The following is a 21583-nucleotide window of genomic DNA, read 5'->3' as shown; positions in this document are numbered from 1 at the left end:
CAGAGACCCAAGTGAATAAGTCTAATCCCAATGGGTCTTGCAGCTCTGTCTTTGAGGGTAGCTTGTTCTTCATGTAGCAAAATTGTGGTAAAACAGTGTAAAAACAAGGCTCTTGGGGCTGTTGGGTTAGGTACTTCAGTAACTTGGATGAAACATTATTTTTATTTGCATATGTAAATGTGTGTAAATGTATATATTTTTCAGTTTTTTATATTAAGGTCAGTTGTCTTATTGAATATTATTCAGATGTTTAAACAATGTATGTACAATACAATTTTTAAAGTAATATTTTAAGCCTTTTAGTGGAAGTACAGCTGCTGTAGTTTTGTTTATCAAATAAGTGGTTCTAATTGGACTTGCATTGTAAACCAGTAATAAAGGCCCTGTCTGTGTCTTTAGGTTAGACTTAAAAATTGCAAGCAGTTGCGTCTGAATAGTTCTGAACTCTTCAGAACAGTGCCCACCAAGAAAGGTTGCCTATCTATGATATACAAGAAACTTAGCCAGAGAAGGACTATGTTGGATTGCTGTTAAGCAATTCGTAAACATGGGATATGGATGAAGTTGCACAAGGTATACTATTTTGGGATTTGATCTTACATGCTTTCAATCTGAAAACTGTTTTCAGATAATTTGTTTAGTCTCCAAACTAATTTTCGGGTGACAAAATAATTGTTTTAGTTAAGAAGAGATTAATTCTAAAGATTTACACAGTTGGCGAAAAGTTGAGGCATAGTATAGTGGAATCTTATGGTCTTGAACCAACATCTTTCTTATTGTAAAATTGTTAAAAGCCATATTACTAAAATAATCAACTGGGTTGATTTGAAGCATGTAATGTATGGACTCTGAAAACCTAGTTTACACATCAAGCCTAGTTTAAATATCACTGTGGCGTTCAGACGACATTATATGATTTTGTGTCTTTAAACTGTTGTGGTATTTCACACTATGCAACACTATGTAAAGGGGCGTCAAACTCAGTTCTTGGAGGGCCGCAGGCCTGCATATTTTACTTCCAACCCAAATTAAACACACCTGATCAAAATAGAGTCCTTCAAGCTTGTTTGAAACCTGCAGGTAAATGTTGTAGCAGGGTTGAAACTAAACTGTCCAAGGCTACTGCCCTCTAGGAACCAAGTTTGACACCCCTTATGTAAATAATCCTCAAGAGAAAACAAACATGTACATGTTTGAAAACAAACTACATCATAGGTGCCAAACTCAATTCCTGAAGGGCTGTAGCTCTGTACAGCTTTGTTCCAATCCTAACTAAACACACCTAATCAAACTAATTAAGTCCTTCAGACTTGTTTAAAACCCACAGGTAAGTTTATTGAAGTATGGTTGAAAAGTAACTTGGCAGGGCTGCAGCCCTTTAGGAACTGTCTTTTTTATACCCCTGCACAACATGATACAACATCTCTGTCCAACCCTTAAACCACAGCAATTGAAATGTTCAGTGTGCAGCCAACATTTGTGCATGTGTGATGATGATGTCATTGACACGCATTTGAAATCTCTCTAAAAGCATAGTCGATCAGCTGATCTGATCAATTGCTCATATATCTGCACAGTTCAGCTGATAGATGTGGCTTTTATATAATCTTGTGTTCATATAAACTCAGGGTAAAGTGAGTGCATCTATCAATCTGGCCAATCACAGACATTTCTGTAATAGGTGTGTACATAATAACTAGTCAGCCTATGGCTGTTTCTCAATATGCGTTCTTCAGCAGTCTTGCCTCCTCGTGTTCTCGTATAACGTCATCATCAGCTGACAAAATTCAGTTCCAATACTCAAGACCGCAAGAACAGTGGATGTGTGAAACTTCCCGGATGTGTTCTTAAAATCGAGGAGTATGACTTGAGCACCGAACTTGCTCTGGAAGTCCCAGAAGTCATTGTGGCTGGAGGTGGGAAGCACAGCATTTTATTTAGATTTATTATTAAAGTTTGGAGATATCACTTATTTATCTCAGGAATTTCCCTAAATGAAACGGTGAATATAAACAACATTACCATGAACATCTTAATAAAGGAATAAACACATAATTATTTGCTGAAATTCGTATTAAAATCTGTTTTATTTATATTGTGCAACATGTATTTATGTTTTATGCATAGTATATATTTTGAAAAGAGGAGAAACAATAAATTGTTGTATGAAAGCTGTAATGTTTAAATAATTTTCCATTAAAAACACATTTAGGTCATGTGACCATCAGGAAGAACGCAGCATCTCATTTCGCACAGGATGCGTTCTCTGCCCTCGCGGTCTCCCGAGTTCGTTCTTCCGAGGACACCTGGCAAGACCGGTCTCCACAAGAACGCAAGTCCGTTCTCTGCGTTCTTGGAATTGAGAAACAGCCTATGACTTGGGCTGCGTCCAAAAGTGCATACTTAGTTTATAATGTGTGAAAAACAGAATGTAAGCCGAGTAGTATGTCCAAATTAATAGTATTTGAGAAACAGTGCGCAAGAAGTTCCTGAATTACCTACTACTTTACCTATTACCTACCTACCTACATGCTAGATTATGTAGTACAGGGCTATTCTATTAGTTTGTCATGGGGCCGGTTCATGAAAAGCATCCCAAATGAAGGGCCGGAGAGATATGACTTGCTATATGAGTGATGACAAAACAGCACATAAGAGCCCATATGCTGTATATTTTTGCTACTTAAGACACCCACGTTGGCTTTTTCTACATTAAAATGTTAATATATTGTATTTTGAAACTACATAATATCAGTGCATTGTACAATAGACTTTTTTTATTTTATTTTTTTTACAAACATTCAAATGTTGTATTTCGGAGCACAACAAAAGCAGTGCATTGCTGAAGTAGGCTTCTTCTACATTCAGACACATTCATATGTTATGTTTTGAACTGCACAACAATTATAGATTTTGGTTGTACAATTATATTGTCTGAAGAATAGTCATGGTTTCACTGTTATTACGTCTAATTTAAATTCAAGCTTTATAATAGGTAAACAGCTATTTAGATTAACTGTTGATGCCATCTGTATTCATGCATGCATAATCATTTTAATATTAATTCGTATAACATATCTTTTGTTTACATTGCACTAAAAGGCACGCAACGAGGCAGTGGCGCAGTAGGTAGTACTGTCGCCTCACAGCAAGAAGGTTGCTGGGTCGCTGGTTAGAACCTCGGCTCAGTCGGCGTTTCTGTGTGGAGTTTGCATGTTCTCCCTGCCTTCGCGTGGGTTTCCTCCGGGTGCTCCGGTTTCCCCCACAGTCCAAAGACATGCGGTACAGGTGAATTGGGTAGGCTAAATTGTCCGTAGTGTATGAGTATGTGTGTGTGTGGATGTTTCCCAGAGATGGGTTGCGGCTGGAAAGGCATCCGCTGCGTAAACACTTGCTGGATAAGTTGGCGGTTCATTCCGCTGTGGCAACCCCAAATTAATAAAGGGACTAAGCCAACAAGAAAATGAATGATAAAAGGCACTCACAACTCTGACCGTCAGATGTTTTCTACTGCATGCGGCCAGAAAGATGCAAGCGAATCGCTCAGCTGGTGCCCGCATATTGTCACATTAGAAATAACAAACTTGCTGGCGGAAAAGACGTGATATGGGAACGGCCGCTGCCATAGTTAATCCTGTGTGTGTGCGTATTAGCCTCGGTGTACTTAAAACTAGTGCCCAGGCAACTTGGCATTTTGCAGCGGTTTCGTTTCGTTCCGTGCAACAGAGATTCGGCTTAGAGAAGACTTTACAATTAATAAACTGGGACGAATTAAAGCGCAGTTGATAGTGAAATCGGCTAATCATTGCATCCCTATCAACAATATCAGTGCATTGTACAAATAGTCTTTAATTTCTACAAACATGTTTTTGGCTGCCCGCACCACTAGCTTATGATGACTCTCGCTCTGTGCAGCCTTTAACTGCAGCTCTTGCTGTTATTGAACAGACACGCGTCACTTCATAACTATAGCGGCCGTTTGTCGACTGAACTAAATTTATTTTTAATGTCTTTGTCACACTATGACTATTGAATATACAAATATGTCTATTTGGAGGGCCGGAACAAAGAGCCTCGGGGGCCGGATTCGGCCTGCAGGCTGCCAATTAAATAGCCCTGCTGTAGTATAAATTCCATTCATAACATACATACTACATAGAATATACTTCACGTAGAAAATTTATGTGTAGTACCTACTTTAGTAGTTTCGGAAGCAACCCTTCTCTCTCACTGGCTGTATAAAGCAAATTAATCTCGGTGTTGAAGCATTTCAGAGTAAAGTGTTGACATTATAGAGTTAGATTTTGATAAATAGATATAATAAGAGTTAGAACTGATTTGATTCAGTGTAAAATCAAGGAGATATCTATCCAACACTTGGTGGTGTTATTTCCAACATCCGGGAATTCATGCAGCCCCTGTCACTGAAGAATTTTCCAGACGCCGTTTTCCATCTGAGTTTTAGAACAGCAACTGGTAAGTCAAACTACCTCAATGTTGGCATTTTGCTGACTTTTTTCTAAGGAAAAACAATTGTAAATATATTGTTAAGTTAATTACTTTAGAATGGAGTGGCAATTTTAATCTTTTGTGGTTCATTCATGGTCGTTTGTGTATCTAGCTTAACTGCATTGCTATTGACTTCTTTTCAAGAATGGTTTTCTAAATGCTCACGCATACATAGTGCATAAAAACATAAAAAGTACATGTTCAACACATTTCTGTCAGAGTAAATGCCATTTTGTGTGTTGTTACCCATCTGTAAAACAAAATCGACACTTCTCCTTTAATATGATGATTTCTTAACTTGCGAGGGAATCCCCGGAGCCAACTAACTGACTACCATTGTGGACTTATACGTGGAAAGAATACATTGGATCAGTTAATCCGACTGGAAACTTATATCAGAGATCGATTCATCAGAAAAGAACATGTTGTTGCTGTTTTCTTTGGTTTAGAAAAAGCATATGATACAACATGGAGAAATGGAATTTTAAAAGATCTTCACCAAATGGGATTTAGAGGAAGACTTCCTATCTTCATTTCAAACTTTCTCACTTGAAGAAACTTCAGAGTCCAAGTGGGAAATTCCCTGTCAAATACCCACCAACAAGAACTCTGAGTTCCTCAAGGAATTGCTCTGATGAAACATCAAGTTTGGACCAAAGGACTGGAACAGCCTTTACGAGCACTGGTTAAACATATTTTGTTGATACTATCTGTACTAATAAAAAATATATAGCATATTTGGCATGTTAAATATTTGGAGCTCTCTGCGATTCAAATCGTGCTGTGTGAAATGAGTTCTGATTGAAAATAACATCCGCGATCACCTACAGCCAATGAGAGAGAAGCATTCACTAGTACGGGTACCTGCAAGCCAGTGGGAGGCTGGGGGAGAAGTTAAAAGCGCTCATTTTCAGTTCATTTGGACCCAATAAATGGAGGAAAAACTAGTGTAAATTTGGCAGGAGCACTGTGTCTGTTTGACGTGTCATCTGATCAATATCACAATCAGGTAGAAAAGTAAAAAAATTGAGCAAAGATTGTTCATTTTCTTCAAAAGCCAGGTGAGCAACAAGTTTCTAAAGCAAAAGTCTTTTTTCCATCATGTAGTAAATAACGAAAGATATATATTATGTGACGTTTGTTTGGTTGTGAAACATAGTTTGGACAAAGTTGTCTGTGATTCTTCCTATTTTAAAGTCTTGCAGTATGAATTCTCCTGTCGCCGATCCATCCTACAGTGTAAACAGCACTGACAGAACGCTAACCCAGATAGTCATGCAGATCTGCATGAAAAATCATGCAGTCTGAACTTGCCATAACTTGCATACCAGGTTCATATCAGGCTAACAGCCCTGTAGTCTGAATCTAGGCATAAAGGATTTGAGCCCACAACCTTCTGTTGTAAAAATTGTCCAGGGGCCTGTTTCAGTAAGGAGGTTCAACCAACTTTGAGTTTAAACTTGAACTTAGAGTTGATTTACCGAGAGATTAAAAACTCTTGAGTTTTCGGTTTCAGAACAGCTGATCTGAGTTGGGTCAATCAACTTTGAGTAGACCAACTCAGAGTTAAGCACACACACCGTGACTGTAAAAAGGCATTATCAATGGAGCGCAGATATTACGAGTGACTATGGCAATATCTTATAAAACAGATCACCATTTCTTTCTCCAGCTGAACTTGATGTGTTCATGCAAAGTAATGGCAAATATGAGCGTATATATTTGAAAAGAAGCAGCCATTAGTGAAACAGAGAGTAGAAGAAGCTGCGTCAATTATTTCTTTATTTAATTACTGTACCTGCGCCTCCATGTCAGAAGACAATGCTGAAACACAATGAACACGCGGGGGCGTTTGAAGCCATGAGACGCGGAAACTCTTGACACGCTCCAGATGCTCGGAGGTAATTAATAATATACACTAATACTGAAACAGTTAAGGCATTTTAGAATGGCTAAAACAATATTTAAGACATGTTACAGTGTGCTCAGCCTGACCTTTTTTTAATGTACATACTGTAATTTGTTCAGTAAAAGTGTTTCCATCATAGTTTATGCGCACATTTTCTATCAAATAAATGTTTATCCTACTCAGTTATGCGCATGTTTTTTATGCATATTTTAAAAAGTTATGTGCATCATGACATTTCTATCAATCGTTTGTATGCACATATCCAAAATGAGCATTAAAATAGGTGGGTGGAAACATAAGGCTAAGACGAGAAATACCGCTTAGTCTTTAAAAAAGGGGAGGAGACCGACAGAAACTGAGTTTAGAGAATAAAAATTGCTCCTGACCAGGGGCCTGTTTCAGTAAGGAGGTTCAAACAACTCGGAGTTGAAACTTGAACTCTGAGTTGATTTACAGAGAGATTAAAAACTCTGAGAATAGCTGATCTGAGTTGGGTCAATCAACTTTGAGTAGACCAACTCAGAGTTAAGCGCGCACACCGTGACTATAAAAAGGCATTATCAATGGAGCGCAGATATTATTAGTGACTATGGCAACATCTTAAAAAAACAGATCAGCATTTCTTTCTCCAGCTGAACTTGATGTGCTCATGCAAAGTAATAGCAAATATGAGTGTATATATTTGAGAAGCAACCATCAGTGAAACAGAGACAGCATGGGAAAACAGCTGCTCAAGTTAATGCGTAATGTTTAATTTAAAGTATTTAAACATTTAAGTATAATAAAATAAGTAATGAAATGTGTGACGTTTATACTTTTTTCTAAACTTTTAAACACGTTTATCAGTTTTAATAGATTTAACAGTGCACTTGTGTCTGCCTTTTTACTGATCAAGTAATAGAGGTTGATATAACATTAAGAACGTAAGCAGTGCTTACGATTAATCCCATTAATCTAGTAACAGTTCATGTCGAAGGTTAAGCTAAATATTTATGGAAAAAAGGACAAGCCTCGTACGTGACTTTGTTCCATGTGTGACAAAAATGTAGGCTATAGCTGTGTTTCCATCAAAATACAGGCTATTACATAAATTTGTGCAAAACTGGAATAACGCCTAAAAGATGTGAATAAAGCAGCGTTTTTATCCAACGAGTCAAAGAGAACACAATGGTCACTTCCTGATTAACTTGCGCCAAATATAACAGTAAAAACAATTTACTGCAGTAGAACAAGCTGCGTCAATGACTTTTTTATTTAATACTTGCGCCTCAGAAGACAATTGACACACAATGAACACGTGGGGGCGTTTGAAGCCAGACGCGGAGACTCTTGACCTTTTGACACGCTCCAGACGCTCGGAGGTAATTAATAATATACACTAATACTGAAACAGTTCAGGCATTTTAGAATGACTTAAACAACATTTAAGATGTTCTACAGTTTGCTCAGTCTGCTGGTTTGTCCATTCACACACATTTTCATCATCATCTCTAACAAACCATTTTTTAATGTACATACTGTAATTTGTTAAGTGCACTTTATGCACATCTTTTCTTATCAAATAAAAGTTTAACCTACTCTGTTATGCACATGTTTTATTATGCATATTTTCAAAAGTTATGTGAATCATGACGTTTCCATCAATCGTTTTTATGGGCATCTCCAAAATGAGCTCTAAAAGGTGTGTGGAAATGTAAGCTAATGCGAGAAATACGCTTCATCTTTAAAAAAAGGGGAGGAGACCAACAGAAACTCAGAGTTTAGAGAATAAAACCTGCTCCGGACCAGGTTAGATTCACAGAGTAAGTTACCACAGTAACTGACTCTGAGTTAAAGTTACCTTTCTTTTAGAAACAGGCTTGACTTACCCTTACTTTCTCGAGTTTAACAAACCTGCCATTTTGAAATGGAAAACCCAGAGTTTCTCTCATTTCAGGGTTAAAATACTCTGAGTTTTTACTTAACCTCCTTTCTGAAACAGGCCCCAGGTTAGGTTCACAGGGTAAGTTACCACAGTAACTGACTCTGAGTTAAAGTTACCTTTCTTTTAGAAACAGGCTTGACTTACCCTTACTTTCTCGAGTTTAACAAACCTGCCATTTTGAAATGGAAAACCCAGAGTTTCTCTCATTTCAGGGTTAAAATACTCTGAGTTTTTACTTAACCTCCTTTCTGAAACAGGCCCCAGGAGGGCATTCTTTATGTTGAAGTGATTTCTGGTAAGGGGGACACCAAAATAAGTTGTCTGCAGAGATAAAGAAGCCTCTGAAAGTGATTTCTCCAGAGATGACTCAACTGAAAGATTTTCTTAGGGCCCCCGAAATGCTAAACATGCCCCTGTGTACAATAGCTGTGTTCGATATTGCATACTACTTGAGTAAGTACTACATTTGTATTAGAACGTACTTCATAACCATTAGAACAGTTTGTTTTCTACAGTATGAATGTGAGAAGTATAAATAGAATTTGAACATACTAAGTCCACCATGTTGTGTCATTACCACATGACCTACCCACATTAGTTGCATCGCTTTACTCCCATTTATGAACTCTCTGGTGTGGGATAGGGTAGCGTCCAGTGGATGCGCACTTCAGAATCTTGCAGAAAGTAGTAGGTCATCCAGGTAATTCTTACCTACATTTTTCGAACACTAAGAATTTGTACATATTACTCTGCTCACATATTGTTTTCACATACTATATAGTAGGGAAGTATGTGATTTTGGATACACCACATGGGTCTAAACTTGATTTATCTGATTTTAACTTCCAATTACCAGCTCATGGTTCTGTATTAGCAAATTTTTCATCGCATTGTTCCACACTGTACATATCTAGCACCACAGTGTGGAATTAATCTAAATCAGTGTTTTATAACCCTGGTAGAAAGAGATTTTAGCCCTCTTCTATAGTTGTTACTATTTATATTTTATAGTAGTTCTATAGTTCTCACTCTTGTGTGATATGTTTCTCTGCTTGAGGTTAAAAGTGAGATAAAGAACAGTATGAAAAGCCTAAAGTTCCCATAGTGCTTTTATAGAGATAGAATGACCAATTGAGAGGAATTCCGCTAGAGATTCTAGGTAGGCCCGGTCCTATAAATAAAGGGCATAGATTTGCTTTTGCCTTACTCTTACCTATGAATCTAGCAGCACCTTTATTTTTGCGTGAACAATCCCTTTAAGGCATTTACTTTTATACACTGACACCATTTTTTTTTGGCAGATGGGAAAAGGTTCTTTTAAGTATGCCTGGGTCCTGGATAAGTTGAAGGCTGAGAGGGAGAGAGGCATCACCATAGACATCTCACTCTGGAAGTTTGAGACCACTAAATACTACATAACCATAATAGATGCTCCAGGACATAGAGACTTTATCAAAAACATGATCACTGGGACATCTCAGGTAATGACTTTTAAAAAACTTAATATAAAAATGTACAAAAACTTGTGCCTGGGAGACTGGTATAACGCAGGTGTGCTTTACCCTGTTCCTGGAGATCTACATTCTTTTAGACTTCAGCTCCAACCCTGATCAAGCACAACTAAACTAACGGTACATTCCAAACAAGATATATTGCTCTCTGGAGGGCACATTAGAGTAAAACAGTCATGGCCGCCATATTGAAGTGTCATTCTAAACCGAAGTCTTATAAACTGGCCACTTCGAAGGGCCCTTTGGGATGGAGTTTAAAAAATACAACTGATGGACACGTTCTGATGGTACCTTTGAGCAAGGAAGTTGTTTGGTATCACACAGTGCACTCAGTTCAGAAGGGCTCATTCTTATGCCCTTATCCCTTCAGAGGGACCCTTCAGGTCAGAGTTCACCCTCACTAAGAAGGATCTGAAAGTGCACTTGGTAATTAATGACAGGTGTGTTTGATCAAGGTTGCAACTAAACTCTGCTGCAAGGTAGATCTCCACGAACACGGATGGACATCGTGGTATAGAGCAACCATAACAGCCTTATATATTTGTCAAATATTTTTTTAAATTCCAAACAAAAAACAATGATGGCACTTGACTTAAAAACAACATTTTCATTTGTAGGTATACAATATTACTTTCCTCCTTTATCTCCCAGGCGGATTGTGCTGTCTTAATTGTAGCGGCTGGAGTGGGTGAATTTGAGGCAGGCATTTCCAAAAATGGCCAAACAAGGGAACACGCCCTGCTGGCCTACACACTTGGTGTCAAGCAACTGATCGTAGCCGTCAACAAGATGGACTCCACCGAGCCTTCCTACAGTGAGAAACGCTATGATGAGATCGTCAAAGAAGTGAGCGCCTACATCAAAAAGATTGGTTATAGTCCAGCTTCCGTACCCTTTGTCCCTATTTCAGGCTGGCATGGCGACAACATGCTGGAACCGTCTTCCAATGTGAGTCTCCTTGGGGTTTGTCTGGTTGTTTATTTTTTGCAATGACCTCATACCATTTACCAGTTTCTAATTAAAGAGTTGGCAGTTTTGATTAATACTATGGTCTCACTTGCGCTTGGTAGATGCCATGGTTTAAAGGCTGGAAGCTGGACAGGAAGGAGCACCATGCCGGTGGTGTTACTCTATTGGAAGCTCTTGATACCATCATGCCTCCAACACGGCCCACTGATAAACCCTTACGTCTTCCACTACAAGATGTCTACAAGATTGGAGGTGAGATCTAATGTTATTTAAAGAATTAGTTCACCCAAAATTTGTTAATAATTACTCACCCTCATATTGTTATTACCTTTTGTTCATCTTCCGAACACAAATATATTTTAGATAAAATTCAAGTGGTCTCAACCAAAACAAACTAAGAGAGCTCTCAAATTTCATTTAAAACATGTTAATTTATTTTTCTGACCAAATTTGAAGAGAAAATTTCTCCTTACAACCAAATCAATTCTCCTTTATTCAGCTGCAATGATTTCTGAGACTTTTTGAGCGAGTTTTGAGCTAAAGTCCGCATCCACACATCTTTGATATTAAGAACACATCAGACAACTTTACCGCTTCCTCTGTTCTTACGGTCTTGAGTTTTAGAACTGAACTTTTACAGTTGATGATTTTACACGAGAACACAAGGACGCAAAAATGCTGAAGAACATATATTAAAACAGCCATGGAAAAATGTTCAGAGCTGGAGGTCGTCCGGTAACGCGGATGAGAAACACTGTTTTGGATGAAATCCAAGAGCTCTCTTACCCTCCAAAGACAGCAATGGTCTCAAGAAGTTCAAAGTCCAGATAAGGAACCAAAAACATGATCTGAGAGGGCTCTCAGATTTAATCTAAAATGTGTCAATTTGTGGTTTGAAGATGTATACCAACCTTATTTTCTGTCTAAATTTGGAAGACAATTACATTCAATCATTCATTTTCCTTTAGCTTGGTCTCTGTTGTGTATTGAGATAAGTGAAGTTTCATAAACTAATTTCGAGAGGAGCACGTGATAGGATTGAGCACTGCTGGCCACTCATCTGTAATCAGTAATAGTTCAATCAGAGTGATCCTAGCTTATGGATCATTTTCTCCTTACTGCTCTATCTTTGTGTTAGAAGAATCCCCTCTTCCACCCCATCTCCTCCTTTTCCTGTCTTTTCTAAAAGGGGAGCTGTCGAGACCTACCTGATCTCGGATCCCCTGAAATGCTTATTGACCGGCCAGGACCCCTGGGCTCAAATATCTCTGAGCTCAGGGTTCTCTTCCTGGACAGCATGCCAAACCTGCTATAAATGCTAAGCATATCTAAGTGGGAACTCTTGAATGTGTGTTTGTAATAATTTGGGTGTCGGTCTGGCTATTCATTGGTTCTTGACATCTATTCAAGCCATGTGATGTGTTGTTGTGATGACGTTGTTGATACTGAAGTAAAGCACGCTTGATGGTATTTCTTGGTATTTGCCTCGTAAGTATATAACAAACTGGCAACGAGGAAAATTGTGTGGATATGGCCCAAATCGGAAGATTAGATGTGTATAAACCAGAAAATGAGTCCTGGTCAGCATATATTGAGCGAGTGGAGTTATTCATGATTGCTAATGATGTGGATAATACAAAGAAAGTGGTGACATTACTAAGTGCTGTTGGTGCTTCCACTTATGGGCTATTGCGAAACGTGGTTCAACCTTTAAAGCCAAAGGATAAGACATTTAGAGAAACTGTTGAGATCCTGCAACCACACTTTGAACCCAAACCACTAATATTAGCTGAGCGCTTCTGATTTTAGCACTGCATATAAAAGCCTCATGAAACTGTGTCTTAGTTTGTTGCCGAACTCAAACAATGTGCGTCAAAATGATTTTGGTGCAAGTCTGGATGAAGCGTTTTGTTACCGTTTTGTTAGCGGAATACAGAGCGATGCATGCCAACGAAGATTGCTTTCAGAGGATGCGCTTACGTTTGCACGAGCATTTGAAATTGCTCTCAGTATGCAAGTTATCGATTTAAATGTAGCAATCATATTGCACAGGAATGCTATTTTAAGAGTTCTAAATGCCATCAGTGTGGAAAATTTGGTCATATAAAGGATATAAAAGGAAAAAAGGAATAAAAGTGAATTCTTTGCCAAGTTCTCCAGCGGTTACAAGACTCTGGATTACGAGTAAAAAATTATTAATGTGAGTGGGGCCAGACTCAAATTGAATACCTGGGTCATGTGACGGATGAAGGAGTGTATCCAACGAAGGACAAGGTGAAGGCTGTCCAGGATGCTCCAGCACCTTTAAATGTAAAAGAATTGCGAGCTTTTTTAGGCTTGATTAATTATTATGGACGTTTTGTACCAAATCGGAGCACTGTATGTATAGACTTTTAAAAGAGCAAGTGGTCTGGTATTGGGGGAAGAAAGAACAAAATGCATTTGAGAAGTGCAAAGAGCTGTTGACTAGCGATAAAGTGTTTGTACACTATAATCCAGAGTTACCTGTGACACTAGCATGTGATGCTTCAGCTTATGGAATCGGAGCAGTGTTGCAGCATACAATGCTAAATGGTGAGGAACGCCCTATTGCTTATGCTTCACATACTTTGTCACCTGCAGATAAGAAATATTCTCAGATTGAGAAAGAAGCATTGAGCATTATTTTTGGAGTAAATTTTTTTTTTATCAATATCTGTGAGGATAATCATTTAAGTTGATGACTGATCACAGACCTCTTATGACTTTATTTCGGGAGCATAAACACTTCCCAATGATGGCTGCTGTCCATATCCAAAGGTGGGCAATAATTTTAGCAGCCTATGATTATCACATTTGTTACCGCAAGGCAGAGATGCATGGAAATGCTGATGGATTGTCACGAGTTCCATTGTCTGAAATTACAGATGTAGGCACTAGGGATGTAACAATATTGTAAATACTGTCATACCACAATAGTAATTTTTTTTTCCATATTACCGTAGGCGCATGACTCAATAAAACTATATTTCTGAGAAAAGTTTGCTTAGGCGAATGAAACGAACGGTAGGTAGCGGGAACTACAATTCCCATCAGCCTTGGCGTGGCCATCATCATTTGCAGTCTGTTGTCACTACAGATCCAGTAATGCGGAAATGGAGTGTGTTGCCTGTAGCGGGGAAGAAAAAGAGCTGGAAATGATCGAACCTAAAGCGAGTTTTAAATCAGATGTGTGGAAGCATTTCGGTTTCTTTCTAAAAAGATACGAAAAAGGAGAAAAGGTGACAGACAAAGAAAAGAAAAAAAAACAGTATTGCGGCTCTGCCAGACTGTGGTGAAATATAAGTCGGGGAATACGACTAAAAACAGTAATGGGGACTGCAGAACACAGCACACTTATTAGCACAGCACACTTGTTAGATTGATGCAGACATTGACTTGTACTGCAAAGAGACCTCTATCTCACTCATGGCTTGTCCTCTCAAGTGGTGGAAAGACAATGCGCAACGTTACCCACTGCTGTCAACCTTGGCTAAATCATATCTCTCTGTTCCAGAAACCTCAGTCCCAAATGAGAGTTTTTTTTAAATATTTTTTTTCTGTTGCAGGGGACATGCCCAGAGATCCCAGCTTTTACCAGATTAGTTATATGATTATTTTCCTTTAAAAAAAAAACATCTCTATCTAAGTGAGTGAATGATTAAATGTTGAATGTGATGAGTTTTCAACAATACTAAATTGAAACTTTATTTTTTTTAATATGGTTTTATAGTTTTTTGTTATTAAAATTGAAAAATTAAAGTTCCTGCTTCGAAACTTACAGATAGATGGCTAATTTGTATGTCATTGATATGTTCAGTACTAAGGTAAATAAACACTTTTGGCACTTTTTTCGAGTCTTTTCATTAGTTATGTTTTTCCTGTAAATTATTCAATAAATACCGTACCATGTCATTCATACCGAGGTATTATCTTACCGTGAAATTCTGATACCGTTACATCCCTAGTTGGCACAGAAGCCATGTCAGCACATATTAATACCCTGCTAACTAATCATCTACATGAGGCCCCTATAAATGCATCACATATTTCTAGAGCAACTAGAAGAGATCAACATCTGTCTGAAGTTGCCCAGTATGTAACAGAATGGTTGTCAAATGAAGTGGCAGAAGAGTTGGAGGTGTTTCAGACTAAAAGAGATGAGTTATCAATGGAACAGAGTTGTGTGCTATGGGGAACAAGGGTGATTGTACCTTTTAAACTTTGGAAATCAGTGTTGTATGAACTTCATGCAGCACACCCTGGCATTGTTAAAATGAAAGCCCTGGCTCGCAAGTATGTGTGGTGGCCAAAAATTAATATGGATGTGGAAAGATGTTGCAAAGAGTGTGAAATTTGTCAACAAGAACAACGAGTGCCCAGTCAAGTTCCTCTTCATCCATGTGAGTTTCTGGGTGAGTCTTGGAAACGTCTGCACATAGATTTTGTTGGCCCTTTCCTGAACAATATGTTTATGATTGTAGTGGATGCTTATTCAATGTGGTTAGAAGTCTTCCGAATGTCACACATTACATCTTAAGCTACAATTACCAGACTGAGGTGATTGCAGCCACAGCCATATCACCCTGCAGCCCAAGACCAGTTACTCAATGAAGCTAAGCAGGGCTGAGCCTGGTCAGTACCTGGATAGGAGACCACTAGGGAACACTAGGTTACTGTTGGAAGTGGTGTTAATGAGGCCAGCAGGGGGCGCTCAACCTGTGGTCTGCGTGAGTCCTAATGCCCCAGTAAATGTGAAGGGGACACTACACTGTCCGTGGGCGCCGTCTTTCGGATGAGACGTTAAACCGAGGTCCTGACTCTCTGTGGTCCTTAAAAATCCCATGGCACTTCTCATGAAAGAGCAGGGGTGTAACCCCGGTGTCCTGACCAAAGTCCCTCTATCTGCCCTTACGATCATGGCCTCCCAATCATCCCCTTCTACTGAATTGGCTCTATCACTTTCTACTCCACCAATAGCTGGTGTGTGGTGAGCGCACTGGCGCCGTTGTCCTGTGGCTGCCGTCGCATCATCCAAGTGGATGCTGCACACTGGCGGTGGTGTGGAGAGACTGGACTTTCAGCTGAACCCCCTGTATCTGGGGCTACAAGCCCAGTGGGACCACGTCGGTCTAAACGAACTATTAAATTACCACAACATTTCAGAGAATAAGTTGAAACAAAGTAATGTTGAATTGTATTTTTCTGATGTTTGCTTTATGTAATGATCATCTTAAGGGGGAAGGTGATGTGTTGTATTGGGATAATGTGTGTTTGTAATAATCTGGGTGTCGGTCTGGCTATTTATTGACCAATTACCATGTTTGTAAACATTCAGGATGCGCGCGCAGGGAGGTGGCAGAAAGCAACCGGGAGCCCTAGCATTTACAGCGAGGGAATGACATCAGATGCGGTGCAGAGTTTGTTGTTGTCTTAGAAATAAGATATAATACTTACATGTTATATAAATTATTTACATAATGCTTACAGCACATTATAACAGCTCGTCACCCAGTGACAAGCACAGTGATTCAGCAAAATTAACGTTAAAGTGAACGGCGTTCATCTGACAGCTCCATTTGCGATAGCTCCCTCCCAATGGATATTCGATAAGACGAAGTGACCAAGCATCCAGCCCGAAATATACAATCTCTTAGAAGCTCCGAATGAATTTACAAGAGAGAAGCTAAAGGTCTACAATTCTTTAGATGCCAACAATTTTGTTCTTTGTGGTCATGTGCAAGAAATAATGCTCCATGATGACCAGATTCAAGAGCTAAACACCGAGATTCCACCTAGCCAAAGACAAAGAAACAAGACGGAGCTAACGTTATACAAGGCCTGGGTAATTAATCATCAACACGCAAAACAACTGCATTCTGACACTGAACTGCACCTGTACAGCAGGGAGAACCTACACATAGAGGTAAAGTTGGTTTTATATTTGCACATTCGGACTTTCTCCTTAATAATATAATTTCATAAAAATATTATTTGCAAACTCTAAATAGCGAAATCATATTAGCAGCAGCCAATGACTCAATATACAACATTGTTCACAGTCAAGTAAACAGTGTTAATGTTGTTTTCAAGTCACACTTGCAGGTTATTTCAGACCGAGTATTCAAAGTGCCGTGGTAAACAATATAGGGAGTGTGTCACAAGTTGTCACTGAATGAATTTGTGAATATAAAACTAAGTTTACCTTAACAAACGTAACTTTCATGTTTCATTCTTAGCATTCAGTGTCAGCAGTTTAATTAACCACATGTAACTTTTTTTGCTGAAATCATTTATGCAATCAAAAACGAGTGATGTGTATGATTCAGCATAGCGTGAACTTACCTGACATGACATGAGAACTGCAGAGTCCAGCATTTCTAATTAGCTCCTTACTTCATTCAGCTCCCATTTAGCCAAAGAAGTCTGCAGTCGGTATTAAAGCAGTGTGTGGTGTATGGTAAAAGTTAAGTTTTCTATTTTTGGACTCAAAATCGGCATCCTACTGCAAAACAGGATATCTTTCCCATTGCAGCCTGTCTGTTTTTTGCAACCAGGGACCCGTGTGACGTCATGTGTGACGTAGGTTGGTAATTGGTCTATTGGTTCTTGACAACTATTTAAGCCATATGATGTATTGTTGTGATGACGTTGTTGATACTGAAGTATAGCTGCAATATAACTGAAAATGTTGTATATTTTCTATGTTGAACTGACTGTTCATTAATAAAATTATTTGTTCACAAAAAAGGAATCGGGACTGTGCCAGTGGGCAGGGTAGAGACGGGTGTTCTCCGGCCCAGTATGGTGGTGACCTTTGCCCCAGTCAACATCACTACAGAAGTGAAGTCCGTGGAGATGCATCACGAGTCTCTAAGTGAAGCTCTTCCAGGAGACAATGTGGGCTTTAATGTGAAGAACGTGTCCGTAAAAGACATTCGAAGAGGTAACGTTTGTGGAGACAGTAAGTCCGACCCGCCTCAGGAAGCATCAGGGTTTACAGCACAGGTGGGACAGCTAGCTTATTGCATTATCTTACATCAACCCCTATCAGGATTTTTGTTTTATGTTTTTTTTTTTGTTATCAGGTCATCATTTTGAATCACCCAGGACAGATCAGTTCAGGTTACTCTCCTGTCATAGACTGTCACACTGCTCATATCGCCTGCAAGTTTGCTGAACTCAAGGAGAAGATTGATCGCCGCTCAGGCAAGAAGCTAGAAGACAATCCCAAAAGCCTGAAGTCTGGAGATGCCGCCATAGTGGACATGATCCCAGGAAAACCAATGTGTGTGGAGAGCTTCTCTCAGTATCCTCCACTGGGTATGTGTCCATCTTCCATGAATAATTCTTTTTTTTTTTTTGGTATTTTCACATAGATTTTCTTTTGTGTTTTTTTTTTTTTTGCTTTCTTTTCTTTTTAGCTTTGCGTTAAATTTTTGTTGGCTTTTTTTTTTTTTTGCTTACCTACTCTCACCGGCCACTTTATTAAGTACACCTTACAAGTACTGGGTTTTATTCCCTTTTGCTTTCAGAACTGCCTTAATACTTCGTCATAGATTTATCAAGGTACTAAAAATATTTCGGTTCACATTGACATGATAGAATCATGGAGTTGCTGCTGATTTTTCAGCTGCACATCCATGATGCAAACTTCCCATTCCACCCCATCCCAAAGGTGCTATATTGGATTGAGATCTGATGACTGTGGAAGCAATTTAAGTACAGTGAACTCATTGTTATGTGCAAGAAACCAGTCTGAGATTAAGTAGCCATCAGAAGATGGGTACACTGTGGGCATAAAGGGCTGGACATGGTCTGCAACAATACTCAGGTAGGCTGTTGTGTTGACACAATGCTCAATTGGTACTAATGGGCCCAAACTGTGCCAAGATAATATCCCCCCACACCATTACACCACCAGCAGCAGCCTGAACTGTTGATACTGTAAAGTCAGAATGGATCCATGCTGTCTTGTTGTTGACGCCAAATTCTGACCCTACCATCCGAATGTTGCAGCAAAAATCAAGACTTATCAGACCAGGTAACATTTTTCTAATCTTCTATTGTCCAGTTTTGCCTCCTGTCCTTAGCTGACAGGAGTGTCACCCGGTATGGTCTTCTGCTACTGTAGCCCATCTGACTTAAGGTTGGATGTGTTGTTTGTTCAGAGATGCTCTTCTCTCGTTTGTTTGCTGAAATTCGTATAAAAATCTATTTTATTTGTATTGTGCAACGTATATTTATAATGTTTTTATGCATAGTATATATTTTGCAGTAAACAGTAAATTGTTGTTTGAATGCAATGTTTAAATAATATTCCATTAAAAACACGTGAAGGTCACGTGACCACCAGGAAGAACGCAGCATCTCATTTTTCACAGGATACGTTTTCATCTCTACAAGAACGCAAGTCCGTTCTCTGCGTTTTTGTAATTGAGAAACAGTCTATATCTCATTTAGCTGCTTTCTTTTTTGTTTTGTGTTTTTCATATAAATTATTTTAAATAAAGTACCTTTTCACTGCCTTTAGTTAGCTTGAATTTGTTTTCACTTTGATTTGCTCTGATGCTTTGCTTTATTTTCTTTAGGTTGTTTTGCTTTCCTTTAAGTTTTTTTTTTCGGTTTCTTTTAAGTTTCAGTTGTAACTTTTGTTTTGTTGCCTTTTAACTTGGATTTTCATTCACTTGTTTTACTTTGCTTTTTTAATGTTTTACTTTATTTTATGTCTTTATGTTTTCTTTCACCTTGCTTTTTTATGTTTTGTTTGGCTGAGTTCTTTGTTGCTTTTACAGTTTGGGCTTGTTTCTTCTTATGCTTGGTTTTTCTTTATTTTGTGTGTTTATATTTGCTTGTCTGGTTATATTGTTATGTTTTATTTGTTTTTTGTTAACATAGAAATGAACAGATTCATCTAACAGGTAAAAAATAAAAGCCATTAAAAGGAAGAGAATAAAAAGAAATCACTTAAAATGGCTGTAGCAATTTGTGTCAAGCCCACACGTAATCAGAAGGAGATATAATGAAACCTTGTTCAAAGCTTTGCTAATTAGTTACTTAATATTTTTGAGATATTTATGTTCTCTTAAACAGTAACAGTGGCTAAAGACATGATGATTCATGTTTGTTGTCAAATTACAAGAACCAAGCAACCCATAGTTCGGTTTGCCATCCTTATTTCTAATTGGCGTCTCAGGCTTACATTTCCGTTGGTCACCCGGTCTTATGATTAATTAGATTTTTACTGCAGTCGTTGTCAGGTTAAAGGTTGGACTCATCAGAGATGTCAACCTGCACATTTTTATATTCCTCTTGATTGCTAATTCGATGAAAATGCTTATTAGGACTGTTTCATTTAGCCATTTCTCATCATATTTGACCCCCTGACTGACTACAACATATCATTTTTATTGCATCTTGTTCTCATTACGCTTTCATATAAAATCAAATTGGTTTTCATCAAGAAAGTTCTGTTTCTGTAAGGGATAATTCTGACAAATGAATCTGAATGGGTTTAACATTTCAGGAAGCTCGCTCTAAGCCAGGATGTCCAAACTCGGTACTGGTGGTGTCCTGCTCAGTTTAGCTTCAACTTAACAACTTCCAACTGGAAATTTAAGTATACCTAGAAAGGCAAATATACGGCAAATATGTTTATGTGTGTTTCCTAGGACGCTTTGCTGTCCGAGATATGAGACAGACCGTTGCAGTCGGTGTGATCAAAAATGTGGAGAAGAAGATTGGCGGCAGCGGGAGAGTGACCAAATCAGCTCAGAAAGCTCAAAAATCTAGCAAATGAATCTGAATCTCCAAGACAGTCACCTTAGGCCCTGTCCCAGCTTACATGCCTCTCTCATTTAGGCATGCTCAGTCAGTTCCTTCCCTGTGTGCTTGAAATATATACTCGAACCAACTGGAGTTTGATAGACTGAAGGAAAATATTGAAAAACTAGCATTATCACATTTTGACTGGTTGCACTGTATATTCACTTTTAATAGCAGACCGGTACACACGTTGCATGGATGTTTGCACGACATCTGTTAAATGAATGTAGCTGGTATTGCTGTGTGTGTGCGTGCGTGCGTGCGTGCGTGCGTGTGTGCGCGCATGTTGAAAGAAGAAACTGCACTTTGACCAAACTGGAAAGCAAACTGCTGATGATAATTTTGTATGATTTATAAATGAGCACTGATGATGAAAGGCTATTCGATCCAAAGCACCATTTGTCTCCTTTCGGACCCTTGCTGCTCAAACCTGTGACAAATAAAGAAACTGTTGTCCAAAACCACGAGTTTACAAATTGAAGGTGTTTTTATTGCTTCTGAGGGAAAGACAAATTTAATTTAATGTTAGATCCAGTGGCACACTTTAACATAGATCACACACTACTTAAACAATTATTCAGCCATTTTTTTCATGCATCACTCTGCAGTTTTCATAAACAAAATAATTAAATAACTTTAACTTGAAACAGTCTTTCATGTTACTTTATTTGAGAAGTAACTTTGTATCGTAGTAGGATAACATATTTTTAGCATTAATGTACATAAAGGCACATTTTCGCACCTGTAGACTTTAACAGATGCAGTTGGAGACATTTTTTTGCTCTCCTGTTAATTTAAAATTAATGTTTTCCATCAAAAAAGGTCACGTGACTTTGTTGTAAGAGATCATGTGATAAAAAAAATTGTGGAATGGACAAACCAGCAGGCTCATCGTATTGTAAAACAGCTGAAATGTTA

At 38.5% G+C, this 21583-nt stretch overlaps 1 protein-coding gene across 14 annotated transcripts in view; it reads left to right on the top strand.

The window, feature by feature from the left end:
• eef1a2 (eukaryotic translation elongation factor 1 alpha 2) overlaps positions 1–21130 on the top strand; it is a 49613-nt gene extending 28483 nt beyond the window's left edge. For 13 of the 14 annotated variants that reach the window (XM_073938259.1, XM_073938260.1, XM_073938262.1 and 10 more), the window contains 6 exons: positions 9644–9823; positions 10505–10801; positions 10924–11074; positions 17592–17848; positions 17929–18163; positions 20512–21130. In XM_073938259.1, coding sequence (XP_073794360.1) covers positions 9644–9823; positions 10505–10801; positions 10924–11074; positions 17592–17848; positions 17929–18163; positions 20512–20639 — 1248 coding nt within the window. In that variant the 3' untranslated portion in view covers positions 20640–21130. The remainder of the gene's footprint in view (positions 1–9643; positions 9824–10504; positions 10802–10923; positions 11075–17591; positions 17849–17928; positions 18164–20511) is intronic. The other variant, NM_001002371.1, reaches the window with a different exon arrangement.
• Positions 21131–21583: the final 453 nt, after the last annotated feature.

The sequence above is a fragment of the Danio rerio genome, chromosome 23, assembly GCF_049306965.1.
Source record: "Danio rerio strain Tuebingen ecotype United States chromosome 23, GRCz12tu, whole genome shotgun sequence".
Taxonomy (NCBI): Eukaryota; Metazoa; Chordata; class Actinopteri; order Cypriniformes; family Danionidae; genus Danio; species Danio rerio.
The sequence above is the reverse complement of the archived record's forward strand: the minus strand, read 5'-3'. Positions and strand labels throughout refer to the sequence as shown.